The following is a 21,306-nucleotide window of genomic DNA, read 5'->3' on the forward strand; positions in this document are numbered from 1 at the left end:
TGGGTTGGGAAGGGGAGAGGAGGTAGGAATATATCCAAAGCAGTTCATTAGGCAGCCTGGCAAGAGGAGTCTGGAGAAAACCAGAGATGCGGTACAGAAAGGCAGGGATCTTTATTAACAGTAGAGGTTTTATTTTTGGCAATAAAGAGCACAACGTAATCTCCTTCATGCGTCATCGTGCCGCTAGCCCGGCCAGCCAGCTCCGCCTCTCCCAGGCCTCCGACGGGGCTCTTCTGCAGGCCAGCTCTCCGGTGGTCGGTGGTCCTCCCAGCGGGGCTGGCTGTGGCCACCTCCCTGGCTCCAGGGCTCTGCTGGAGGGGCCTCCTGCCTTCTCATCCTCCTGCTACAACTTCAACAGTGGTTATTTACATCAAAGTAACAAGGTCTGTTCCCACAAATCAGAACCCTAAAGTATTCAAAAAAACAAAAAACACGCAACCAAAGTTTTGATGTGGATAGAAAGATAGCCCTTCTGCCCAGTAGTCAATAAATACCAGCACTAGAAAATCAATTGCTTTAATTGCGTTTCAGCAGGGAGCCTCAGCACCATGTGGGGAGGAGGAAATGGGAAGGGCTGGTTTCTGAGTGCTTTCTAGCCAGAGGGTGGCCAGTCATGGAGAGGGGCCCCTCTGCTGGGGCACTGCCCTTCCCAGGTCAGGGAGAGGGGGCAGCAGGGGAGCTCCCCATGGCTGTCCTGCTGCGGCCTTCCATCCTGACCTGGCCCAGGGGCAGGAAAGGGCTTGGAATTAGCCCCCCTCCCCTGGCTGAGGTTACCAGCACCCACACCCCCAGGGCATCTTCTCAGCCTCAAAGCAGGAAGGAGCCTGGGTAGAACTCTTCTTCTTAAAACCAGATGTCACCAAGTGGCACAATGTAGGTTTGGGTCCTTCCTGTGCCACTCTAGGCCCAGAGGAACTAGGAAGCCACCTGCTGCCTTAGCCCTTGGGCTGCCTGGGAAAGGCCAGCAGAGCGCCAGCCTTGAGTTCTGAGTCTCCCTCTGGCCTGGGCAGCTTGAGTGAGTCCTGGCAGTGGGAGGGTTGTACCACTGAGGACATTCAGAACCAGCCTTGATTGGCCTGGTCATGTGATTAAAAAATGTATGTGGTGGCAGGGAGGGACGGGGGGGGGAATCTAATACAGAATATGTCGTAAGCCGTATATATTAAAATCATTAACAGTATATAGTCCCATGGTAGCTCTAGCCCCTCACACATGCTCAGGTGGTGTGGCCAGCCCTTTGCCTTGGTCCAGCCTCACCCACGGGGGCAAGGAAGAGACAGCTTTGCTCCCTTTCTCCAGGCTCTTGGCCAGTAGCCCCTTGAGGCTGTCCACAGTACGCTGCAGTCAGCCCCACAGCGGGCAGCCCGGTATCATCAGTGCGCGCCAGCCCTGCTGTCACTGCGCCGGGGTCTTGGCCTCGCTGCCGTCCCCCTGGCTGGGCTTTGGCTTTAGCAGGATGAATCTGTTGAGGAGGTCCGTTTCTGAGCTGGCCTGGGCTGCCCCACACCCCTCACCTGTGGACACAGAGGCAGGCTCAGGACTCCAGTCCAGGTTGAAGGACCCCTGCCCAGAAGGCCTTCTCTTCCACAGCCTCATGGCAGGTGGCCGTGGAGCACCACAGGGACTCACCGGGATAGCTGGAAGCCTCGGCGATGTTCTGGGAGCCCGTGATGTGGTGCCAGTAGGCACTGCGGGGCAGCATGGTAGTGGGCGTGCAGGGGTAGGAGTAATGTTCTGTGCCCTTGTTCAGCAGCTGCGGGCCAGAGGGACGGACCATCCCATTAGCCCTGGCGGCAATGGCTCAGCCCTGAACAGAGTAGCCCAAGACCCCACCTGCTGCCTCTACTGTGGACACACCAAGTGGGGGCAGCTGGACGTACACCAGGACCTCAGCCTGCCCGCCCACTGGCCCCCCTGGTCCCTGGGCTGAGACACCCACTGCCTCACCCTCACATTCTTCTCCATTTCTAGCAGGACCCGCTTGTGCTGCTCAGCAATGGCCAGGGTGGCACTGTGGACCCGCTGGTAAATCTGTTCCCCTTCCTGCGTCTGGAAGGTGTAGAGCCCTTCACCAGCATCACACATCCTGCGGACACAAGTGGCAAGGAGGGCGAGGTGGTGGGGACTCTACCACACGCATGCATGTACCTGACTAGGCTCTCCTGTACACCGGGCCCTCTGGGGACAGGCGGACTCACCCGGGGGTCTGACCACACACACAGCACAAATGTAGTACTGAGCACCTTTGATGTGCCAGGTGGTGATCTAAATACTTGAGAAGAATTAGCCCGCGTGGTTTTCTCCACCACTCCCTCTGGTCTATGCATTGTTAGTTGCCTTGTTATTTGGGTTTTTCTTAAAGCACTTTACAATGAGGAAGCTGAGGCAGACAGAAGGTAAGTAACTTCACCGAGGTTATACAGAGGATTACCCAGAATTCAAGTCTAGGCAAGCTGGCTCCTGGTTCACGCTACGGGCGCCCAGTCCTCACCACAACTCCACGGGGTGAGGCACTTTTCTTATCCCCTCTGTGACAGATGAGGGAACTGAGCCTCAGGTCCACAATCCCAGAACCAGTCAGTACCAGTGCCTGCACCTGACGTGAGGCCAAGCAGCTTGAGTTCAGTAAGCCGCCTCCCCTGACCTGCCTGCCAGCTGCCAGCTTCCACTCTTCCATCTGTAGAATGGGGTTGGTGTGTCCCCTTGCGGGCTGCTACGCTGAGAAATACCTTCAGCTTCCAGCACAGTGCCTGCCTGACACAGTGAATGGCAGCCACCATCACGACCACGTTGGGACTGGGACGGGGTGGGGGTGGGGCAAGCGTCCTACCGGCCAGCCTCGAAGGTAAAGCGTGTGGCGTCCCGGCCATAGCGGCGCAACGAGCAGAGGGGCCACGAGACGAGCTTCACGCGGGGGTTGTGTACGTCCCAGAGGTAGATGTTCTCGTGGGTGATCTGCAGCTTGCACTCGCCATACACATCCAGGTTGGGGCAGGGCAACAGGAAGACATTGAAGCGATCTGGAGTGGGGGAGCATGGAGTGGGCCTGGAGCTTCCCACCGGGATGCCTCCTGCCCCCTCCTCCCTGCCCTCCCCTCCACCAGGCCTCACCTGTCTGCTCACACTGCACCCCTGGGGCCAGGAGGTCCGGCTCTCCCAGACTGATGTCGTTGAGCCTCGACCCCAGACACTCCACAGACAGCGTCTTGTACCACTCCTCCGCCTCCAGCTCTGGAGAAAATGGTACCTCATCATGCCATCAGCTCAGGGTCCCCCAGAAGGTCACCCCATCTGCTCAGCCTGAGTTACCCACCATGCAGGGGTGGGGGGCAGGGAGGGCAAGGCCAGTGAATTCTGTCTGCCCCACCTCATCCTGGGGTCTGCTCACTCAAAGGCACCCCCAAACCCTTAGCCCAGGCTGTTGCTGCTCTGCCTTCTCCCACTGGACCACCAAACCACAACGGGTCCACGGGTGCTGGATGGAGGTCTGCAGCCCCAGGTGCTCACCTGAGTCGCAGGTGAAGGTACGGGCTGAGTCATCAGTGAATATGATGGCCACCGCCTGCCTCTTGGTCTCCTTGGGGAGCCGCGTGACACACTTGACATTGCTGATCTCAGTCACCTGGGACAGCATCCACAAAGGACTCAGCCAGGTTGGAGCACCTCCCTCTGCTCCCCCACCGCTCTGCCGCCCCCGGGAGGCTGCTCTTGGACCTCAGGACTCATTAAATCATCACTGCTTACAGGTGAGGGGAGCTAGGGCCCAGACCCCCTAACCTTGGGGCAGCCTCGGAGGCACACTGACTTCTCATCCGGATACTTCTCCAGCCGCTGGGGCCCCTTGCTGGAGGATTTCCGGAACACCAGCCAGCAGCGGCGGTAGATCTGCGGGGCAAGAGGATGAGGGGATCAGGCTTCCCCTGCCTGCTAGCCACCCAACATGGCCCTGCAGTTACCCCTGCCCACCGCAGGGGGCAGCACCGCACAGCCTTCTCGGGAGGCCCCAGCCCCGGAGAAAACCTGGGGACAGGGGACAACCGCAGGACACCCCTGGGGGAGAGCTCCCCTCCCCAAACTGAAAACGCTGTCGTTTCTTGGCAGGCTCTGAAAGGCTGTCCCACAAAAGCAGAACTCCGTCTCCAGTGAGCTCAGCAAGAATGTACAGCTGACCCTTGAACCACACAGGTTCGAACCACAGGGGTCCACTTATATAGTACATGGAGTTTTTCCAATAAGTAGTCCACCTTCCGTATCCTGGGTTTCACAGGATATTTTTTTCCATCCTCACCCAAGGACACGCTTATTGAATTTAGAGAGAGTGGAAGGGAGGGAGAGAGAGAGAGAGAGAGGGAGAGAAACACCGATGTGGCAGAGACATGGATCAGGACCGAACCCACAACCCAGGCATGTGCCCCGACAGGAATCAAACCGGTGACCTTTCAGTTTACGAGGACGATGCTCCAACCCCCTGAGCCACACCGACCAGGGCTTCACAGGCTTTGTATCTGTGGTTGGGAACCTGTGGATGCGGAGGGCCCACTGTATGCATTGTTTTTATGCCATTTTATATAAGGGACTTGAGCATCCACGGATTTTGATACCCACGGGGGCCCTGGAACCAACCTCCTGCGGATACCAAGGGACAGCTGAGGAGTCAAAAGGTTTTCTCCTGTGAGCAAAAGGGATCTCGGCGCCCCTAACCTCCACATGGCTCAACTGTGATGTAAGTAGCCAACACTTACAGAGTGCCCCTTGTTTGTCCTTTTTGGTATCAGCGCTTTACACAGTTAACCTCAGGGCCACTCGAGGTCAGCTCTGTTCTGTCCACTTTATACGTAAGGAAACCGAGGCATCAAAATGTCAAGTAACAGCTAATAAACAGTAGAGATAGCCTTTCAAACAGGCTGTCTAAGATCTGGAGCCTAAACTCAGAGCCCAGGGCTCCCGCAGCACCAGCCACACAGAGGGCATGTCCTAGGGACCGGGACCAGACCCGTTTCCACTCCCGGCCCACGACTCACCGCGGCCCCTGTGCTCAGAGCTGGGCCAGGGCTCGAGGGGGGCCCCAGCCCCTCCTGACTCCAGGAGGTTTCGCTCACACTCCTCTCATTCTCTAACCAGCCCTGGGGTGCCGGGGATCAGGGTGAGTTGCCTGTTCCATTTGGGAAACCAGAGCCAAGAACCTGGGGTTGCACCAGAGCACAGTGCCTTCCTGGCAAGAGTCCCTCCTTGTCCGGCCACTGCCAATGACCCTGTGCCTGAAGCCACCCAAATTCTCTACAGCTTCTTGGACTCCTCCCAAGGGTCAAAGAGCCAGGGAGGGAGCAGATCATTATCTAGGGCTACAGGGGCAAACCTGTAGATCACACACCTTGAGGGGTGGCCCCAGCTCCCTGGCCAGGCTGCAGACTCTTCCTTCCATGCCCCCCTACCCCTGCTCCTGCCTCAGGCTCTCACCCAGCCGAGAGCCTGGCTGGCATGCACCTCCCCTTTCAGTGGGCACTCCAGGGGCCCACAGACCCCCTCCCCCAGAAATCTCTGGTGCTTCTCGCACTGGCAAACAGTGGGGAGACCAAGGGGTGGCCCGGAGCAGAGCAGAGGAGGGGAGGGGGCTTCTGGGTCATAGCCCCACCCCCTCCCAGCCCTGTTCTGCTATGTAGGCACCGGGGTCCTTGGCAGGCAGAGTCCCAGGGTACAGGGGGCCTAGGCAGCCCCTATCCCATGATCCTGGTTCAGTCCCTGGCCTATCTACCTAAACCCCAGCAGGCCTCAGCTCTCTGTCGGGAGCTCCTTTAGGGCAAACATGGCATTTTATTCTCAGAATCTTCACTCACATCCTGGGAGCCTTGTTAACAGAGCTCTGAATGACCATATGACAGACCATGAATGAATGGATGGATGGACGTGTGACCCAGATATGCCCTGCCAGGTTGGGCTCCACGCAGCCTGCAGCGTCAGGGGCAAAAGGCTTGGGGGGCTTGCGCATCCTGGTTGCCTGGTTACAGGGATACACACACTCCCAGAGCCCCAGGGAGCCACTGTGCTCAAGAGCCCTCCTTCCTCCTTCCCCACTTCTCACAGGTCTTTGATCAGTACTTCAGAGACACTGCCGCAGCTCTGCCTGGGGAGGACGGCCCTGGCAGGTAGGAGGGTGGGCTCCTGTTCTCTTTCAGCCTCTCCCCCCTCACCTCAGTGGGTGAGACATAATGGCTGTCCTGGGGGTAACTGCAGCCCCTCATATCAGGTCTGCCTGGGGAAGCTGAATTCCTTGAGTAGGGGGCACTTCAACTGGGCCTGGCCAGGCCCCAGCTCCCAACGTCCCTCCCCCTGGCTGTGCCCACGTTGGAGGTTCCCTGTCTGTCACAACAGGTCTGATACCCCCAAGTGGCTTGCCTTCCAGGTAAGCTTTGTCCTGGACAGGGCCTCAGCCCAGCTGGCCGCTGGGGACCTGCTAGGTCCGAGCCCATAGGAATGAGGAGCCACACTGGAAGCTGGGCCCCCACCCACGTGGCCTCCCCACCTCAGCCTCTCTACTCCTTCCGTGCTCCCAGTGGGCTCCAGTCCTCCCATGGGGTAAAGGCAGAGCGGCTGACAGCCAGCAGAGCCCAGTCTCCTGGGCTGGGGTCCAGGATGGGACACAAATCCAAATTCAGATAAGGCTGCACACATGCCCACCCCCAGGGGCCCTCAGGCAGGAGGGGGAACCCCTCCACAAGGCCAGTGCTGCTCTGTCCTGTACCCAGGCGGCGGAGCTGGTATGAAGCCCTGCTCCTCCCCCACCCCACTCAGGCACAGCCAGGAAGCCTTCAGCCCTCTGATCCCACCTGGACTCCGTCAAGGCCATGGGGGAGGGAACAAGGGAGGGACCAGAGACCCTGGTAAGACACTAGGCTTGGGTCACCTCAGTCACCAAGGTTTCTTTCCTTCCTGCTGGGAGGGGGCACCTGCCAGAACCCCCGGAAGAGGTGGGGAGGGTTGGCAAGGGGACAGGGGAAGCTCCTGGACAATTCCACTAACATCTTTCAGTTGGTCCTTGGGGGGACCAACTTATGGGGGGTCTCCACCAGCAGGGGGTGGGAGAGGGTGCACATGCAGGTGTGTCTGAGGCTTCATCTCTATGAAGCCCCCAAGCCCCAGCTCCAGGCCAAGCACCGAGCACAGAGGGAGCCACTTGGAGCCCCAAGTTCTCATTCGCCAACCACACACCCATCAGTCTCTGCACCCTCACACCCCTGCCTCCCACAACCAGCCGCTGTCCTTTCCGAACACTTCTTTAACGGTAAAAGCCACAACTGAAGATAAATAAATACCTGCACGCGGGAAGGAACGGGAAGCAGGGGTGGAGGAGGCACTTAAAGGAAAAGAGGCCAGGGGAGGGGAGGGGGGGGGAAGGGGGGACACAGGGAGGCAGCGGCAAGGCGGGGAGCAGAGGGGAAGCAAGAAGGTGGTCTCGGCTCAGGCACAGCCCGACATTTCCAGTGCCCCTGGCCCCTGCTGCTGCCCTGGTGACAACTTCAACAATAGCCAAGGAGCCGCCTGCCCATCGGCTGCCACCAACCGCTGGCCCAGCCGCTGGGACGCCAGCCAGTCCTGCCGGGGCGGGGGCTGCAGCAGGCAGGGCTGGGCCCGGGGACATGCCAGGCAGCCCGCGGGCCAGGAGCCTGGGGACCGCAAATGCGCGATGCCGGGGCCGGGCACCCGCGACCCGCCGGGTTCCAGACCAAGTCCTCCGTGCCGTGCCTGTCCCTCAGCGGGGCCCTCGGCGGGTGGCTCACCCCCAGCTTCCTGCTCTTCATCCTCACGTAGCCTTGCTTGACGATGTCGTTGAAATTGGTCGCCATGGCTTCCCCACCTTCCCCGGAGCTCAGGGCCTGGCCGAGGAGGGGCGGGGGGCGCCCAGGTGGCCTCAGTTCCGGGCTCCTCGGATCACCTGTTCGAGATCCTCCTTCGGGGCCTCACCTCGCCCGCCTCAGCATTGTGCTAGCAGCTCCTTCGCCCGGCGCCCGCTGGAAGGAAAGGCGACGGGGAGATGAGACAGTGACATCTCTCTCTTCCCCGGCTGTCTCGCTCTTTTTTCCTTCCTCTTCCCACACTCCTCCCTCCCTTCCGCCCCCTCCGCCCGCCCTTCTTCCTTCCCTTCCCTCCCCACCCCTGGACGGCAGAACCATTCGGGAAAACCGAGGTGGAGGCAGCCGCGAGGAAAATGGTCCAGCCCAGTCCCCTCCCTCACGGCTGGGGCTGGCAGTTAACCCCTTCCTGGGAGCACGGCGCTGGCACCGCGGTGGAGGTGGGGACAGAGGAAGAGGTGGCCCCGGAGCTGCTGTCCGGCCCTCTCTCCTGTTACAACTTCAGTGCAGACTTAAGGCTACCTGCCCCCTCTGCGCGCAGGAGCCCCACGGAAGCCTTCGCAGAGACCGAGCGGTCCCCAGGAGGTGGCACGGAGCACGGCCCGCTCCCTGAGGTTAGGAACAATTTGCTTTGTCAGTCTCAGCAGACACGGCCCCTCGCCGCCCCCCCATCCCTCTACCCACCCCATCCCATACCTGGTTCTCTCCAGCCCCTGGCAGGAAGCGGGGAATGTCACCTCCAGCCCACAGGGGCCCTGCTCCCAGCTCCTGGAACTCTTTAGCAGTTCCTCTGGGTGTTGCTTCCTGGGTGGGAGGGCAGAGTCCAGCGGGGCGGGCCGCCGGCTAAGCCTGAGGAATGTGCTGGGCCTGCTGGAGTGGCCGCTGTGGGCACAGGTGCCTCGCACTGGCCCTGGTGCTGGGAAGGCACTGGGTCTGACCGGGCCATGCGGTGCCCCCTGTCCTGAGCAGGGCAGGACGTGATCACAGGGAGAACTAGCAGTCCCCTGCACCTGGGGCAGAGGACAGAGCCAGATGGCCAGAGGGGTGCCAAGGGGAAGGCAATATGGGACGGGAAATGGGAGGGCCAGCCAGGGGCCCTCAGAATCAGATGATGAATCAACAGATAACGAAGACTGAGACTCAGGGGTGGGGGTTCTCAGGGATGACCCAGTTCAACACCCATTTTACAGATGAAAAAATATAAAGTTGCCCGCAGAGGCTAAGCAGTATGGCTAAGGGCACACAGCAAGCCCAGGACACAGCCAGGGACCGATGAGACCTTTCAGAGTAGGGCATGGACGCAGACCTGGGGGTGGAACGCTGGGCGGCCATCTCTGGCTGCTTGCCACCACCTAAGCCTGTTCTGCCATCCAGGCTCAGGGGCAGAGCTGTGACGTGCCCCCCACCCCCATGTCTCCAGGATCGCTGGGTGGGAATAAGCAGCATTTCTGGGGTCAGCTGGGCATCTGTGCTGCCAGGACAGAGCCTGGGGCAGGCATGCTGCTGGATCTGCCAGCAGCTTGGCATTAACTCATCTCCTGGAAACAGATGGCACTGGTCCAGATGGCTGGCCCCGGGCTCTGGGGCCACGGCATGGAAGCCCCCTTTCAGAACAGACCTACACGAAAACACCAGGGCCCTGGCTTCATTCAAGGCAGCCCCAACTGGGGAACAGGCGGGAGTATCAATCCAGCTGGCTGGGTACTTTGGGCAAGTCACCTAACATCTCTGGGCCTCAGTTTACCCATTAATATTAAAAAAAAAAAAAAGAGCATAAATTCAACTACTTTAAATGAGAAAATAAACCCATGAGGCACCTGCCTACCCACTTTGGAACCAGAGCTTCTGCCTCGAAAACAAGGACTGTGTTCATTACAGGAGCTGCTGCCCAGGCAGAGGCCGAGAAACCACCACAACAGTCTGATCCACCTGCCTCATGAAGGCCTCCCTTCCTGGCTCCACCAGCTACCTTCCCGGTGGCATCATCCCCCCAGTGACGGTGGCCACCTACCTCTCAGGAGCATCCCTGCCTTGTCTGTCCACAGGTCCACACCCGTCCCATATCCCAGACCCGGGACCCTAGAATCAGCCCCACACAAATAAGCCCGCAGAAAAGCAATCTTCCGTGGGAAGCCTGGGAGGCAAAGGGCCTGCCAGCTCACTCTGGCCCTGCATCCCCGGGATTCCTGCCACACGCAGCTCCCAGTGGGGTTTGCAAGAGCAAGACCCCGCCTGCAACCTAGAATAGTACAGCAAAGGGGACTGGGGAGGTAGGGAGGGAAGGGGAAGGACCAACAGTGGAACCACAAACTTGACAGGCAATGGGATCAGGGAGGGCGGGGGGGGGAACCTGGAACGAGCTCAGCCCCCAGAGGGACTGCACTTGTGTTAAGCGAGAGATGGCCCCAGGCTGTGCTGCGCAGGCCCTGGGGGCACGGCGGAGTAGGGCAGAGCTCAGCAGGCCAGGAAGGGGGCTGAGGCAGCCCCAGCCCAGCCATCACCCGGGCCACTTCCCGCTTGGCTCCGCAGCTACCACCAGCCTGCAGCAGCCCGCAGCAGGAACGAAGGCCCCACAGATTCAAGAGGACCTGAGGTCTCTGGCCTGTGTGCTCAGCCCTGAGCACCCAGAGAAGCTAAGCAGAGAGACCAGCAGCCCCTCAACGCTGCAGGGAGAAACGAGGGCCTCCCAGTTTTCCTCCCAGCCTGGCATCCTCACATCTGAGAGTCAACCAGAGACAGTACCAGCCCTAGGCCAGGCTACCAGGCCTCCTTCACAGAGAGCGGGGCTGAACAGGCCCTCTCCCCAGGAAAGGGCAGGTGTCCTGTGGGGAGGGGGCGGGGGGGGGGGACTCCCTGGTGCCCAGCAGAGGGGAGGGGCGGGGCTCTCCTACCCACCTGCCCCTTGGGGCAGCGCACTAAGCTCTCCCTCCCTGCACCTGGATTCTGCCTGGAGGCTTTGGCTCTAGAACAAACGGTACTCGCTGCTGTTGGCAACCAATGACTGAGCAGGGGGAGCAGCTGTCGGTCTGGCTGGGCCTCCCCACCCCTTGACAGATCAGATCTTATCAAGGCTTTGGGGACATCCCTACCTGGACACCTGGCTCCCTGTTGTCTCCCTATCTCCACCCCACAGCAAAGAGCCAATGGGTAGGATTCGCACCAGCGCCAGGGACATGTCCCCTCACCTGTGGTCTGGCCCATTCTGCCCCTCAGTGTGATTGCTGTCAGGGACAGGAGAGGTCCTCCTTCTACCTCCTCCAACCGCCACCCCATGAAACACCCCCCAAGTGGGCAGAGAGGAACCATGGAGTAAGGGACATCTGAACAGCCCCTGTCTCCCAGACCCTTAAGTCAGGAAAGTGGTGCTGTGCCACCACAGGACAGGACGGGCCACTGTGCCCATTCCTGGTCCCCCACCCCTGCCCCACGCTGTCTCCCCATGCTCAGTACACCTGGCCACAGCTACGCTGGCCTTTCTTCTTTCTCAACATGCCTAACTTTTTCCCACTGGTGCCATTCCCTGCCTACAATGCTGTTCCCTCAGATGGTCCCAAGGGTTCTTCTGCCGCTTCATTCAGTTCTCAACTCAAAGGACACCTCTTCAGAGTGCCTTTTGCTGACCACACTGGCCAAAGGAGCCCCGCCATCAGCCTGAATTGTAACATCCGGTTTCACTGTCCTCGCCCTGCGCATCACTATGGGGTTTTCTTGTCCCTTCATTAGTCCGTTGGCTACTCCGTGGCTCAGTCTCCTAGGACGCCCTAGAAGGTCAGCTCCCTGATGCTAGGCCCTGTCTGTCTAGGTGACATCCCAGCACCTAGAATGGTGCCTCATGCAGGGTGGGAGCTCAATATGTGGGGACTGAAAGCATAATTCTCTCCAGGATTTGTCCTCATCCTTCCGCCCCCGCTAACGGCCACCTGGCCGGACCAGCCTCAGCTCCCAGAGGTGCAATTTCCAGAGGTGTGTGAGCAGTGGCCGGCTCGAAGCTTCCAGGGCCCTGGGCTGTCCCAGTGCTGAATGTCAAGGCCAGCAAACTGTCGTTCCTGGAGAGCCAGCAGGGCCCAGACCCACAGCTTGGTTCAAAGTTGCCTCAGGGGAGTGAACACTGCTGACATCGTGTCCAGGCCTGGCTGGGGCGGCTCTCCCCGCCCCCTCCCCCACCTCCACCAGGGTTGCTGGGTGAGGTCCAGCCCTGCCCCAGAGGGAAGGGCTAGAAGTAGCCAGCTTCCAGGCACAGGGAGGCAAGCCACTGGCCAGGAGGGGGCACAGCTCCTGGGACCCATCCCTGGTCAGGGACAGGAGTGGCTGGCACAGAAGCGCCATCCCTCCGAAAGGAACAAGAAAAGAATCTGTGCTAAACTAGCCCAGCCCCTGATCGCTGCGGTGACCCTGCCAGGCCCCTCGCTGACCTTGCCTGCCAGCCCCGCAAACCCTCCATGGAACTGTCTGGCAACTGCAGCTTGGGACAGCCAGGCTGCACAGAGGGTCTGCTCTGTTCACGACACCCAAGGGCCCCGGCTCCACTCCTGTCCCTTTGCCGTGACAGAAAGCACTGAACTGGAAGCAGGGGGCCCTAGGGGAGAAGCTGGACAGGGCCCCAGGGCTAGGGGAGAAAGGCCATAAGTTTCAGTTATAGGGTGGGAACCATCTGCAGGTGGGGGCAGGTGGGTAGAGAAAACAGTCTCTTGGAATTTGGTGGAACTGAGAGAGCAGGAAAGTGGGGAGCAGGGAAGTGGGGGCGGCATGGGATGGGTTATGCCCCTTGGTGATGGCAGGCTCAGGAGCAGGGAGCACAGGGGCCTGGGCTTCTCAGATGGATATATTGGGGTAGGGGTGAGGTCAAGCTCCGCCCCGCGCCCCCTCTGCAGAGGGGGAGCTCAGGAGATAGTTTCTAGGGCCTGGGCTGGCTTTGGGGAGCAGGTCCCTGAGCGCCCCCCTCTCCCTGCCCCCGAGGAGGAAGGATCCCTGGGCTCGGAGAGGTCTCAGGTTGGAGTCGCCGTGGGTCTCCCGGGCTCGGCCTACGGTCGGTCCCCTTTCCCGTCTCACGCCCCCTGGTTACCTGGAAGCCGCGGCCGGTGCTGGGGGCGTCTGCAGGGCGGGTGGCGGGCCAGACTCATGCCCGCGTCACGGCGAGGCCGGAGGTGGCGGCGGCGCCGGGCTCCGGGCGGGGACGGCGAGGGAGGTGCGGCTGCCTGGCTCGGCTCCGGCGGGGACTGGGGTGCGCTCCCCCCTCCGCCCCGCCCCGCCCGCGCGGCCACCGGGCGTCCAGCCCCCGCCGTATTCCTCCGAGCCGCGGGACACGCGCGCCGCCCCGCCTCCCCTTCAGGTCGCCCTCGGTTCCCGGCTCAGCCCCACCGCCTCTCCCTGGGCCCCAAATCCCAATCTCACATCGCTTCTCAGCCCTTGAAAGCTGAACCCCACATCAGTTCCCAGCCCCGCAATCTCAACTACCAGCTTCTTTAGGAATCACACACGCCAAAGGCTGCCCTTCTCCAGAACCCCCGTGACCTCCTTAGGGACCCCCCTCAACCCCTCACACACATACTGGGTAGCACATGAGCCCCTCCATCCCAGACGCAGCTCCCTAGCGGTCTGCCAGCCGCCCCTTCCCTCCCCCGGCCTCCCCACCCGCAGAACACCCAGAACTCCCATTCTCTGTCCCCCTGAGACTTTGCCCTCGAGACCAAGCCCCATTCCCCATGGTCGCCCCAGCACACACACTCACCTCACTGCCCCTGAGCCCCTGCAGGTGCTGGGTCACTGCCCTACTGGGATCACACGCCACCGGCCTCCTGTGCTGTGCCAGGCAGGGAGGGGGACTGCCTCACCCCTCTGGTTTTCACGCCTGCACCCCTAAAGTGTGGTCCCTGGGCCAGGGGCGTCAGCATCACCTTGCTCTTTGGTAGAAATGCAAACTCCCTGCGCCACTCCAGACCTCTGAAATCAGACTCTGGGGGTAGCGCCCAGATATCTGTCTTTAAAAGCCCCCAGGTGTCTCTGATGCCCATTCACCACTGTTTCAGACCAAATATACAGAACAAAGCCATTGTCCAGGTTTCTCAGAGGGACAGGCCTGAGGCATCAAGGGCCCAAGAACCTCAGCACCCAACCATGGAGTCCAGCCCCCTGCCACCAAGACACACAGCCTTGGCCATGCCCAGGCTTGCTCAGGGACGTTTTCTTAGGTGGATGCTTCTCTTGCCCTGAAAGTTTCACTGAATGGTCCCTGGATGGTCACTGTGACCACAAAGGAAGCCCCAGGGACTCCTGGGGATATCCTGCCCTGGGCCTGAGCTAGCCAGCCCCAGACTGCCTGGGGAGGAGGAGGTGGCTATCCCAGTCCCTGCAGGCCAAGCCGGCCTGGGTCTCGACCTCCTGACCTCCCCATGCCTCTTCCAAACTTGACCGCTCCGCTTTGCTTCAAACCACAACCCATAAAGTCCCCAGCACTTGATCCATCAAAGCAAACTATTTTCGCCACCAGAAACCCATGAAGGAGTTTTGGCCAACCAAAAAAAAAAAAAAAAAAAAGTGTTTCAATAAAAAGTAATCTTCTCTAGAATGGAGTTTCCCAAACTTCTTCATTCTCTCATCTTCATATTATTGCTCAATCTACTCTCAGTCTGTACTATGTGACCTAAATATTTTTTTAATTAAACTTTTTGAGATATTTGTATTGTAGATTCCCATGCAGTTATAAGGTATACTACAGAAGGATAAAGTGTACCCTGGAAAACCAGAGCAGAGCATCACAGCCCCAGATATTGACATTAAAACGGTCACAATATTGAACACCACCACAAAGCTGCCTCCTTTTGGCCATTTATATCCATACCCACTTCCCTTCCACTCCCGCCCTTCCTTAACCCCTGGCAACCACAAGTTTGTCCTTCGGTTCTAAACTCTGGTCATTTATAACATTTATTTGGTCGTTGGTAATGTTTTCCAGAATGCTATAAAACTGCAATCATCAGTGTGTAATTTTGGGGGATTAGCTTTTTTGCACTCAGCATAATTCTTTGGAGATTCATCCAAGCTGTCACATGTATGAACAGTTTGCTCCTTTGCTTGCTGAGTGGTATTCCATGGTATCGATGCACCAAAGCGTTTATTCATATCCCCCTCGAAGGGTGTCGGGATTGTTTGCAGTTTGGGCTGTCATGAGTAAAGCTGCTATAAGCGTTCATGTATAGGTTGTTAGGTGAACTTGACTCTGTTCTTGGATAAATGCCTGCGAGTATAGTTACTGGGTCATATGGCAATTAAATGTTTAGTTAAAAAACTGTCAAACTGGTTTCTAGAGGGGCTGTACCATTTTATATACGCGCCAGCAATGGATGAGTGATCCAGTTTCTTCTCCTCCTCATCAGCACTTGTTGCTGTCACTACGTTTTTTTAGCCATTCTGATAAGTATGCGGTGATCTCTCTTGGGGGTTTTAATCGGCATATCCCCAGTGGCTTATGTGGTTGATCCCTTTTTTGGGACCTAATTTGTCATCTTCATATCTTCTTCAGGGAAATATTTATTCATGTCTTTGCCCATGTCCTAATTTGATTATTTGCTTTTTCGCCATTGAGTTTTGAGAATTTTTAAAAATAGATTCTAGATACTAGTTCTTTTTAGGATATGTGGTTTACAAGTATTTTCTCCCATCCAGAGGTGGTCACTACATCCACCTAACAAGGCCTCTCATGAAGCAAAACCTTTTCATTTAAATGAAGTCCAAATTATCAATCTTTCCTTTTATGGATTGTGCCTTCAGAGCCACGTGTAAGAATTCTCTGCCTAGCCCTTGATCCGGAGGATATTCTCCCATGTTTTATTCTAAAAGTTCTATAGTTTTATGTTTTGCATTTAAAGTCTGTGATCCATTTTGAGATAAACTTTGTAGGAAGTGTGAGGTGGGAGGCTTTGGCTAATGCTGTGTTTTTTATTTTGTTTTGCTTATGGACGTGTCATTGTTCCAGGACCATTTGTTGAAAAGTCTCCCTTTCTGCCATGGAAATGCTTTGACAGCTTTATCAGAAATCGTTTGGGTCTATTTTGGGTTCTCTGTTTTGTTCCATTGATTCGTGTGTCTCTCCCTCTGCTAAAAGCACAGAGTCTTGATTCCTGTAGCTCTATAAGTCATGAAGTCAGGCAAACTGACCCCTTATCTGTATCTATAGAACGGCTTGGTAGAATTATGGTAGAAATTACATTAGATTTGTTTATCAGTTTGGGTAGAATTGACATTCTCACTATGTTGAGTCTTGCTTTCTAAGAACGCAGTATGTCTCCATTTATGTGGATCTTTGGTGTCTTTCATGAGCATTATGTAGGTTCGTGCAAGTCCTACACATATTTTGTTAGGTTTAAGCCTAAGTATTTTATTTAATTAATTTTGGTCCTTTTAATGCTATTATATCTTTAACTTTTGTTATGCACATGTTCATTGCTAGCATATAGAAATAAATGTCTTTATGTGTTTATCTTGTACTTTTCAACCTTGCTGAATTCACCTATTAGTTCTAGAAGTTCGGGAATTTGGGAGTAGATTTCTTGAGATTTTCTTCATAGATAGTCATGTCATCTGGGCATAGGTACAGTGTTATTTCTTCCTTTCCTAGCCGTATGTCTTTTATTTCCTCTTCTTGCCTTATTGCACTGGCTAGAACCTTCAACAGTGTGTGAATAAGAGTAGTGAGAACTGGGCTTGCGCTCCCTCTTCTTTTTTAAAGTATATTTTATTGATTATGTTGTTACAGTAGCTCCAATTTTTTTCCCCTTTGCTCCTCTCTGCCCAGTACCCGCCTTCCCTCCAGCAATCCCACCCCCCCTTAGTTCATGTCCATGGGTCGTGCATATAAGTTCTTTGGCTTAACCCTTTCCTATATAATTCTTAACTCCCCCCTGTCTATTTTGTACCAACCAATTATGCTTCTTAGTCCTTGCACCATTTCCCTATTTCTCCCCCTTCCCCTCCCAGCTGATAACCCTCCCAATGATCCCCACACCTATGATTCTGTTCCTATTCTGCTTTGCTTAGTTGGATTTTGTTTTTATTTTTTAGATTCAGTTGTTGATAGTTGTGAGTTTGTTGTCATTTTAGTGTTCATAGTTTCAATCTTCTTTTTCTTAAGTAAGTCCCTTTAACATTTCATATAATAATGGCTTGGTGATGATGAACTCCTCTAGCTTGACCTTGTCTGGGAAGCACTTCATCTGCCCTTCCATGGTAAATGATAGCTTTCCTGGATAGAATAATCTTGGTTGTAGGTTGCTTTTCATCACATTGAATACTGCTTGACAGTCCTTTCCTGCCTGCAAAGTGTCCTCTGAGAAATCAGCTGATAGTCCTATAGGCAGTCCCCTGTAGGCAACTCTCCACCTCTCTCTTGCTGCCCCCAGGACTCTGTCTTTATCTTTCACCTTTGGCATCTCAGTCATGATGCATCCTGGAGTGGTCCCCTCTGGGTCCAGCTCGCCTGGGACCTTCTGTGCTTCCCGGACCTGTATGTCCATCTCCTTCCCAAAATTTGGGAAGTTTTCCTCATTTTTTTCAATTCTTGCTTCCTCTTTCTGCACTGGTTGACTGTTTCTTTCTTCCTTATGTTCCAAATCATTGATTTGAACCCCAGTTTCCTTCCCTTCACCGTTGGTTTTCTGTGGATTTTCCTTTGTTTCACTTAGCATAGCCTTCACTTCTTCTCTTATTCGTTTGCCGTACTCAAGCACATCTGTCAAGCCTGTGAGCATCTTTATCACCAGCGTTTTGAACTCTGCATCTGTTAGGTTGTCTATCTCCTCATCTGTTAGATTGGCTATCTCCTCGTCGCTTAGTTCTCCCACTGGAACCTTGATCCGTTCACCCTTTTGGGCCATACTTCTCTGTCTCCTCATCCTGACAGACCCCTGTGTTTGTTTGCGTCCGCATCGCAGGTAGAGCTGTTGCACCTGTTACATTGCAAGGGGCGGGGCCTTAGGGATTCGTCAGTACACGGCGACCTGTTTCACCACGTTGTGGTGCTGTATGTGGGGGAGGGGTCCGAGAGGGAACAATGCTGCCTGCCCAGCACTCGCCCCATTTCCAGGCACCTCTCCCACTTCCACACCGGACTGGCTCCTCTCTAGCTGCTGTCCTTGCCATCGTTTTCAGAGTGGGTGAGTCTGGGGATGTTCTAGGACTGTGGTGGCCCCTTAAACAAGTGGACTCTGCTGAGAGACTGGCAGTTTCTGCCTCCACCCCACCTCCCACTGGTCTGTACAGTCAGAAGCAATGAGGCTTGATTTTCCCCAGTGCTGGGACCATGGGCTGCAAGGTCCAGTGAGGAGCTGGGAACATTCCCCAGGTGTCCCTCCTGACTTTTTAAAACGTGTGACTGTGCTTTCCACCAGCCTGCCGCTGCCACTGCTGCTGCTGCCACCACCCTGCGTCCTCTTCGCCCTGGCTCCACCCCTCCTACCCGTCTGGATGAGTATTTCTTCTTTATATCTTTGTTTGCTGGACTTCCATACAGTTCGATTTTCTGGAATTTCTGGTTGTTTATGGTTTTGAGGTAGTTGTATTCCTTCTTAGTTGTGGAGGGAGACGCAGCGTGTCTGTCTACGCCTCCATCTTGGCCAGAAGTCTCTTGCGCTCCCTCTTTGACCGGAGCACACCTGCAGGAAAGCGGTCTGGGGAGTTGCCCCTCCTCTGCAGGTGTAGTCTCTCCTGTCTAGACCGAGTGAAGGAAAACAAGGCAGAAGGACTCTAGGCCACGAGTGCCTTTCCATTGGCTTGGCTTTGGCTATGCAGCGCTAGTTGCTTCTGGTGGGATCACTGGCTATGCAAAAGCAAGTGGTGTCCTACCCCTGGCTGCTGGGCTCCTCTTCGGTGGCTTAGCAAGTCTGGGTGCTTATCAGCTCTCTCAGGATCCAAGGAACATTTGGGTTTTCCTAGCTACATCTGGAACCTTGGCTGGCTTTATGGGAATGAGATTCTACCACTCTGGGGAGTTTATGCCTGTGGGCTTAATTGCAGGTGCCAGTTTGCTGGTGGTTGCCAAACTTGGAATTAGTGCGTTCAGTAGACCGCATCAGTCATAGTCATGTTCCAGCTTGGACTCTTGAAGAATTTTAAAACTTCCACTACTTTTAGTATGTTAAGAGAAATAAGTGCAGCATTTTCACATATGCTGATATTTTACTTAAAATAAAAATACTGAATTTTCCAAAGAAAAATATCAGTCATTATTATTACAACCCTAAAGAGATGGGTAGCATATAAGAGTTTATTGTTATAATACCCTTGTATAATTTGATTCTTATATGTTGATGTTATTTCTTCTTTCTGTATTTTTACACAAAATCTCAAGGGATAAAATGTTAGGTGTCAACATTGGGGGCCCTGAAACCCCTTGCACCCTACATAGAGAAACACTGTGGAAAAAATCTTAAGAGTTTTGGGGTTTCTGTTCTTTTGCCCATCTGAGAGCACAGGCGTACTTTGAAATTATGTTAAAGGAAATATCAATGGAAATAAAGTTTACGTTTACTATAAATTTTTTAAAAAGAGTAGTGAGAATGAACATACTTTCTTTGTTCTTCATCATAGTGGAAAAAATTCAATTTTTGAGTGAACTGTTCTATAAATATCAATTAGATCTTGTTGACTGATGGTGTTGTTGAGTTCTTCATATTTTTGGCAATCACCTAGTTCTGCCAGTAGTTGAGAGAGGGGTGTTGATGTCTTCAGCCATGATTGTAAATTTGTCCATTTCCCCTTCAGTTCAATCAGTTTTTGTTTCACATAAATTGTAGTTATGCTGTTCGGTGCATACACATTTAGGACTGTTATGTCTTCTTAGTAGACTGACCTTTTCATTATTATATTCTATCCCTTTTTGTCTCTGTCACTTTCTTTTCTCTAAAGTCTAGTCACTCCTGCTTTCCTTTAGTGATTGCATGATATATCTTTCCTGTTCTTTGATTTTCATCTTAGCTATATTATATCTGAAGTGAGTCTCTTGGAGATAGCACATAGTTTTTAATGTCATGTTTTTTAACCCAGTCTGCTGGGATCTATCTTTTTAAAAGATTTTATTTTTATTTATTGATTTTAGAGAGAGAGAGAGGGAGGGAGAGAGAGAGAGGGAGGGAGAAAGAGAGAGAGAGAGAGAGAGAAAGATTGCTTTGTTGTTCCACTTATTTATATATTCATTGGTTGATTCTTGTATGTGTCCTGATTGGGAACTGAACCAGCAACCTTGGAGTATCTGGATGAATAATAGTATATTTAGACCATTTGTACTGGATATAATTTTTGACATGTCAGAACTTTAATCTACATTTTTTTTGTTTGTCTTTGTTCTCTGTTTTTTATTTCTGTGTTTTCTTTTTCTTGCCTTCCTGTGAGTTATCTAAACATTTCTAGGAATTTTATTTGATGACCTATTATGTTTTTGAGTGCATCTCTTTGTACAGCTTTTTAGTGGTTGCTCTAGGCATTACCAATGTCTATATAACTTATCACAGTCTATTGATATGATAATTTTGCCAGTTTAAGTGAAGTAGAGAAATCTTACCCTCCCAAACTTATAATTTTCTTTAAGATTTTCTCTATATACGTTTAGAACCACATCAGAGAGAGTAATAATTTTTGCTTTAACGATCAAACATAATTTAGAAAATTCAAGAGAAGAAGGAAAGACTATGGTATTTTTTAAAAAGATTTTATTTATTTTTTTAGAGAGAGGGGAAGGGAGGGACAAAGAGAGGGAGAGAAACATCATTGCTCAGGAGAAACATCAATCAGTTGCCTCTCACATGCTCCCAACAGAGGACCTGGCCTGCAACCCAGGCACATGCCCTGACTGGGAATTGAATTGGCAACCTTTCAGTTCGCAGGCCAGAGCTCAACCCACTGAGCCACACCAGCAAAGGCACCTATGGGATTAACCATATATTTGTTTACCATGTTCTTTCATCCCTTCTAATGTTCCAGGGTTCCTTCTTTTAGTTTCCTTTGTAGAATTTCTTTTAATCATACTTTTTAGTCATATTTTAGTAGGTATAAATTCTCTTAATTGTCCTTCATCTAAGATTCCTAGATTGGCCCCTCATTCCTGAAGAACATTGTCACTGGGTATAGGATTCTGGGCTGACAGTTCTTTTCCGTCAGCACTTTAAAAATATTGTGCCACTTCCTTCTGGCCTCCATGTTTTCTAATAAGAAGTCTATTGTTATTCAAATGGTTCCCCCCTCCCCTATATGTAAGGTGTTGTTTTTCTCTGGTTGCTTTCAAGATTTTTTTCTTTATCTTTAGTTCTTGGAAGTTTAATTATGATATGTCTTGAGTGGATCTTCTGGGGTCATCTTCTTTGGAATTTACTCAGCTTCTTGAATCTGTAGGTTTATATCCTTTACCAAATTAGGGGAGTGTTCAGCCATTATGTCAAGTTCTTTTTTAGCCCTATCCTCTTTCCCCTCTCCT

At 53.9% G+C, this 21,306-nt stretch overlaps 1 protein-coding gene and 1 pseudogene across 1 annotated transcript; one reads left to right on the top strand and one right to left on the bottom strand.

The window, feature by feature from the left end:
• Positions 1 to 92: 92 nt before the first annotated feature.
• On the bottom strand, positions 93 to 7,948 carry DOK4 (docking protein 4). The gene is made up of 8 exons (XM_090261326.1): positions 7,776 to 7,948; positions 3,778 to 3,885; positions 3,508 to 3,622; positions 3,112 to 3,231; positions 2,831 to 3,020; positions 1,948 to 2,086; positions 1,630 to 1,753; positions 93 to 1,514 (listed from the first exon to the last, which is right to left on the bottom strand). The coding sequence occupies exons 1-8, from the start codon at positions 7,839 to 7,841 to the stop codon at positions 1,396 to 1,398; spliced, it is 981 nt and encodes a 326-aa protein (XP_090117452.1). The 5' UTR covers positions 7,842 to 7,948; the 3' UTR covers positions 93 to 1,395.
• A 3,203-nt stretch (positions 7,949 to 11,151) lies between these two features.
• LOC149994000 (transmembrane protein 14C pseudogene) lies at positions 11,152 to 18,919 on the top strand (annotated as a pseudogene).
• The last annotated feature ends 2,387 nt before the right edge of the window (positions 18,920 to 21,306 follow it).

Source organism: Furipterus horrens, unplaced genomic scaffold (genome assembly GCF_987537825.1).
Source record: "Furipterus horrens unplaced genomic scaffold, mFurHor1.1.pri manual_scaffold_13, whole genome shotgun sequence".
NCBI lineage: Eukaryota > Metazoa > Chordata > Mammalia > Chiroptera > Furipteridae > Furipterus > Furipterus horrens.

Excerpts from the sequence above, each read along its gene's own strand:
- DOK4 (XM_090261326.1), bottom strand. The coding sequence starts at position 7,841 with ATGGCGACCAATTTCAACGACATCGTCAAGCAAGGCTACGTGAGGATG. Across the intron at positions 3,623-3,777 it reads GCCTCCGAGGCTGCCCCAAG|GTGACTGAGATCAGCAATGT; the intron begins GTTAGGGGGTCT and ends ATGCTGTCCCAG. Across the intron at positions 2,087-2,830 it reads TTTACCTTCGAGGCTGGCCG|GATGTGTGATGCTGGTGAAG; the intron begins GTAGGACGCTTG and ends TTGTGTCCGCAG.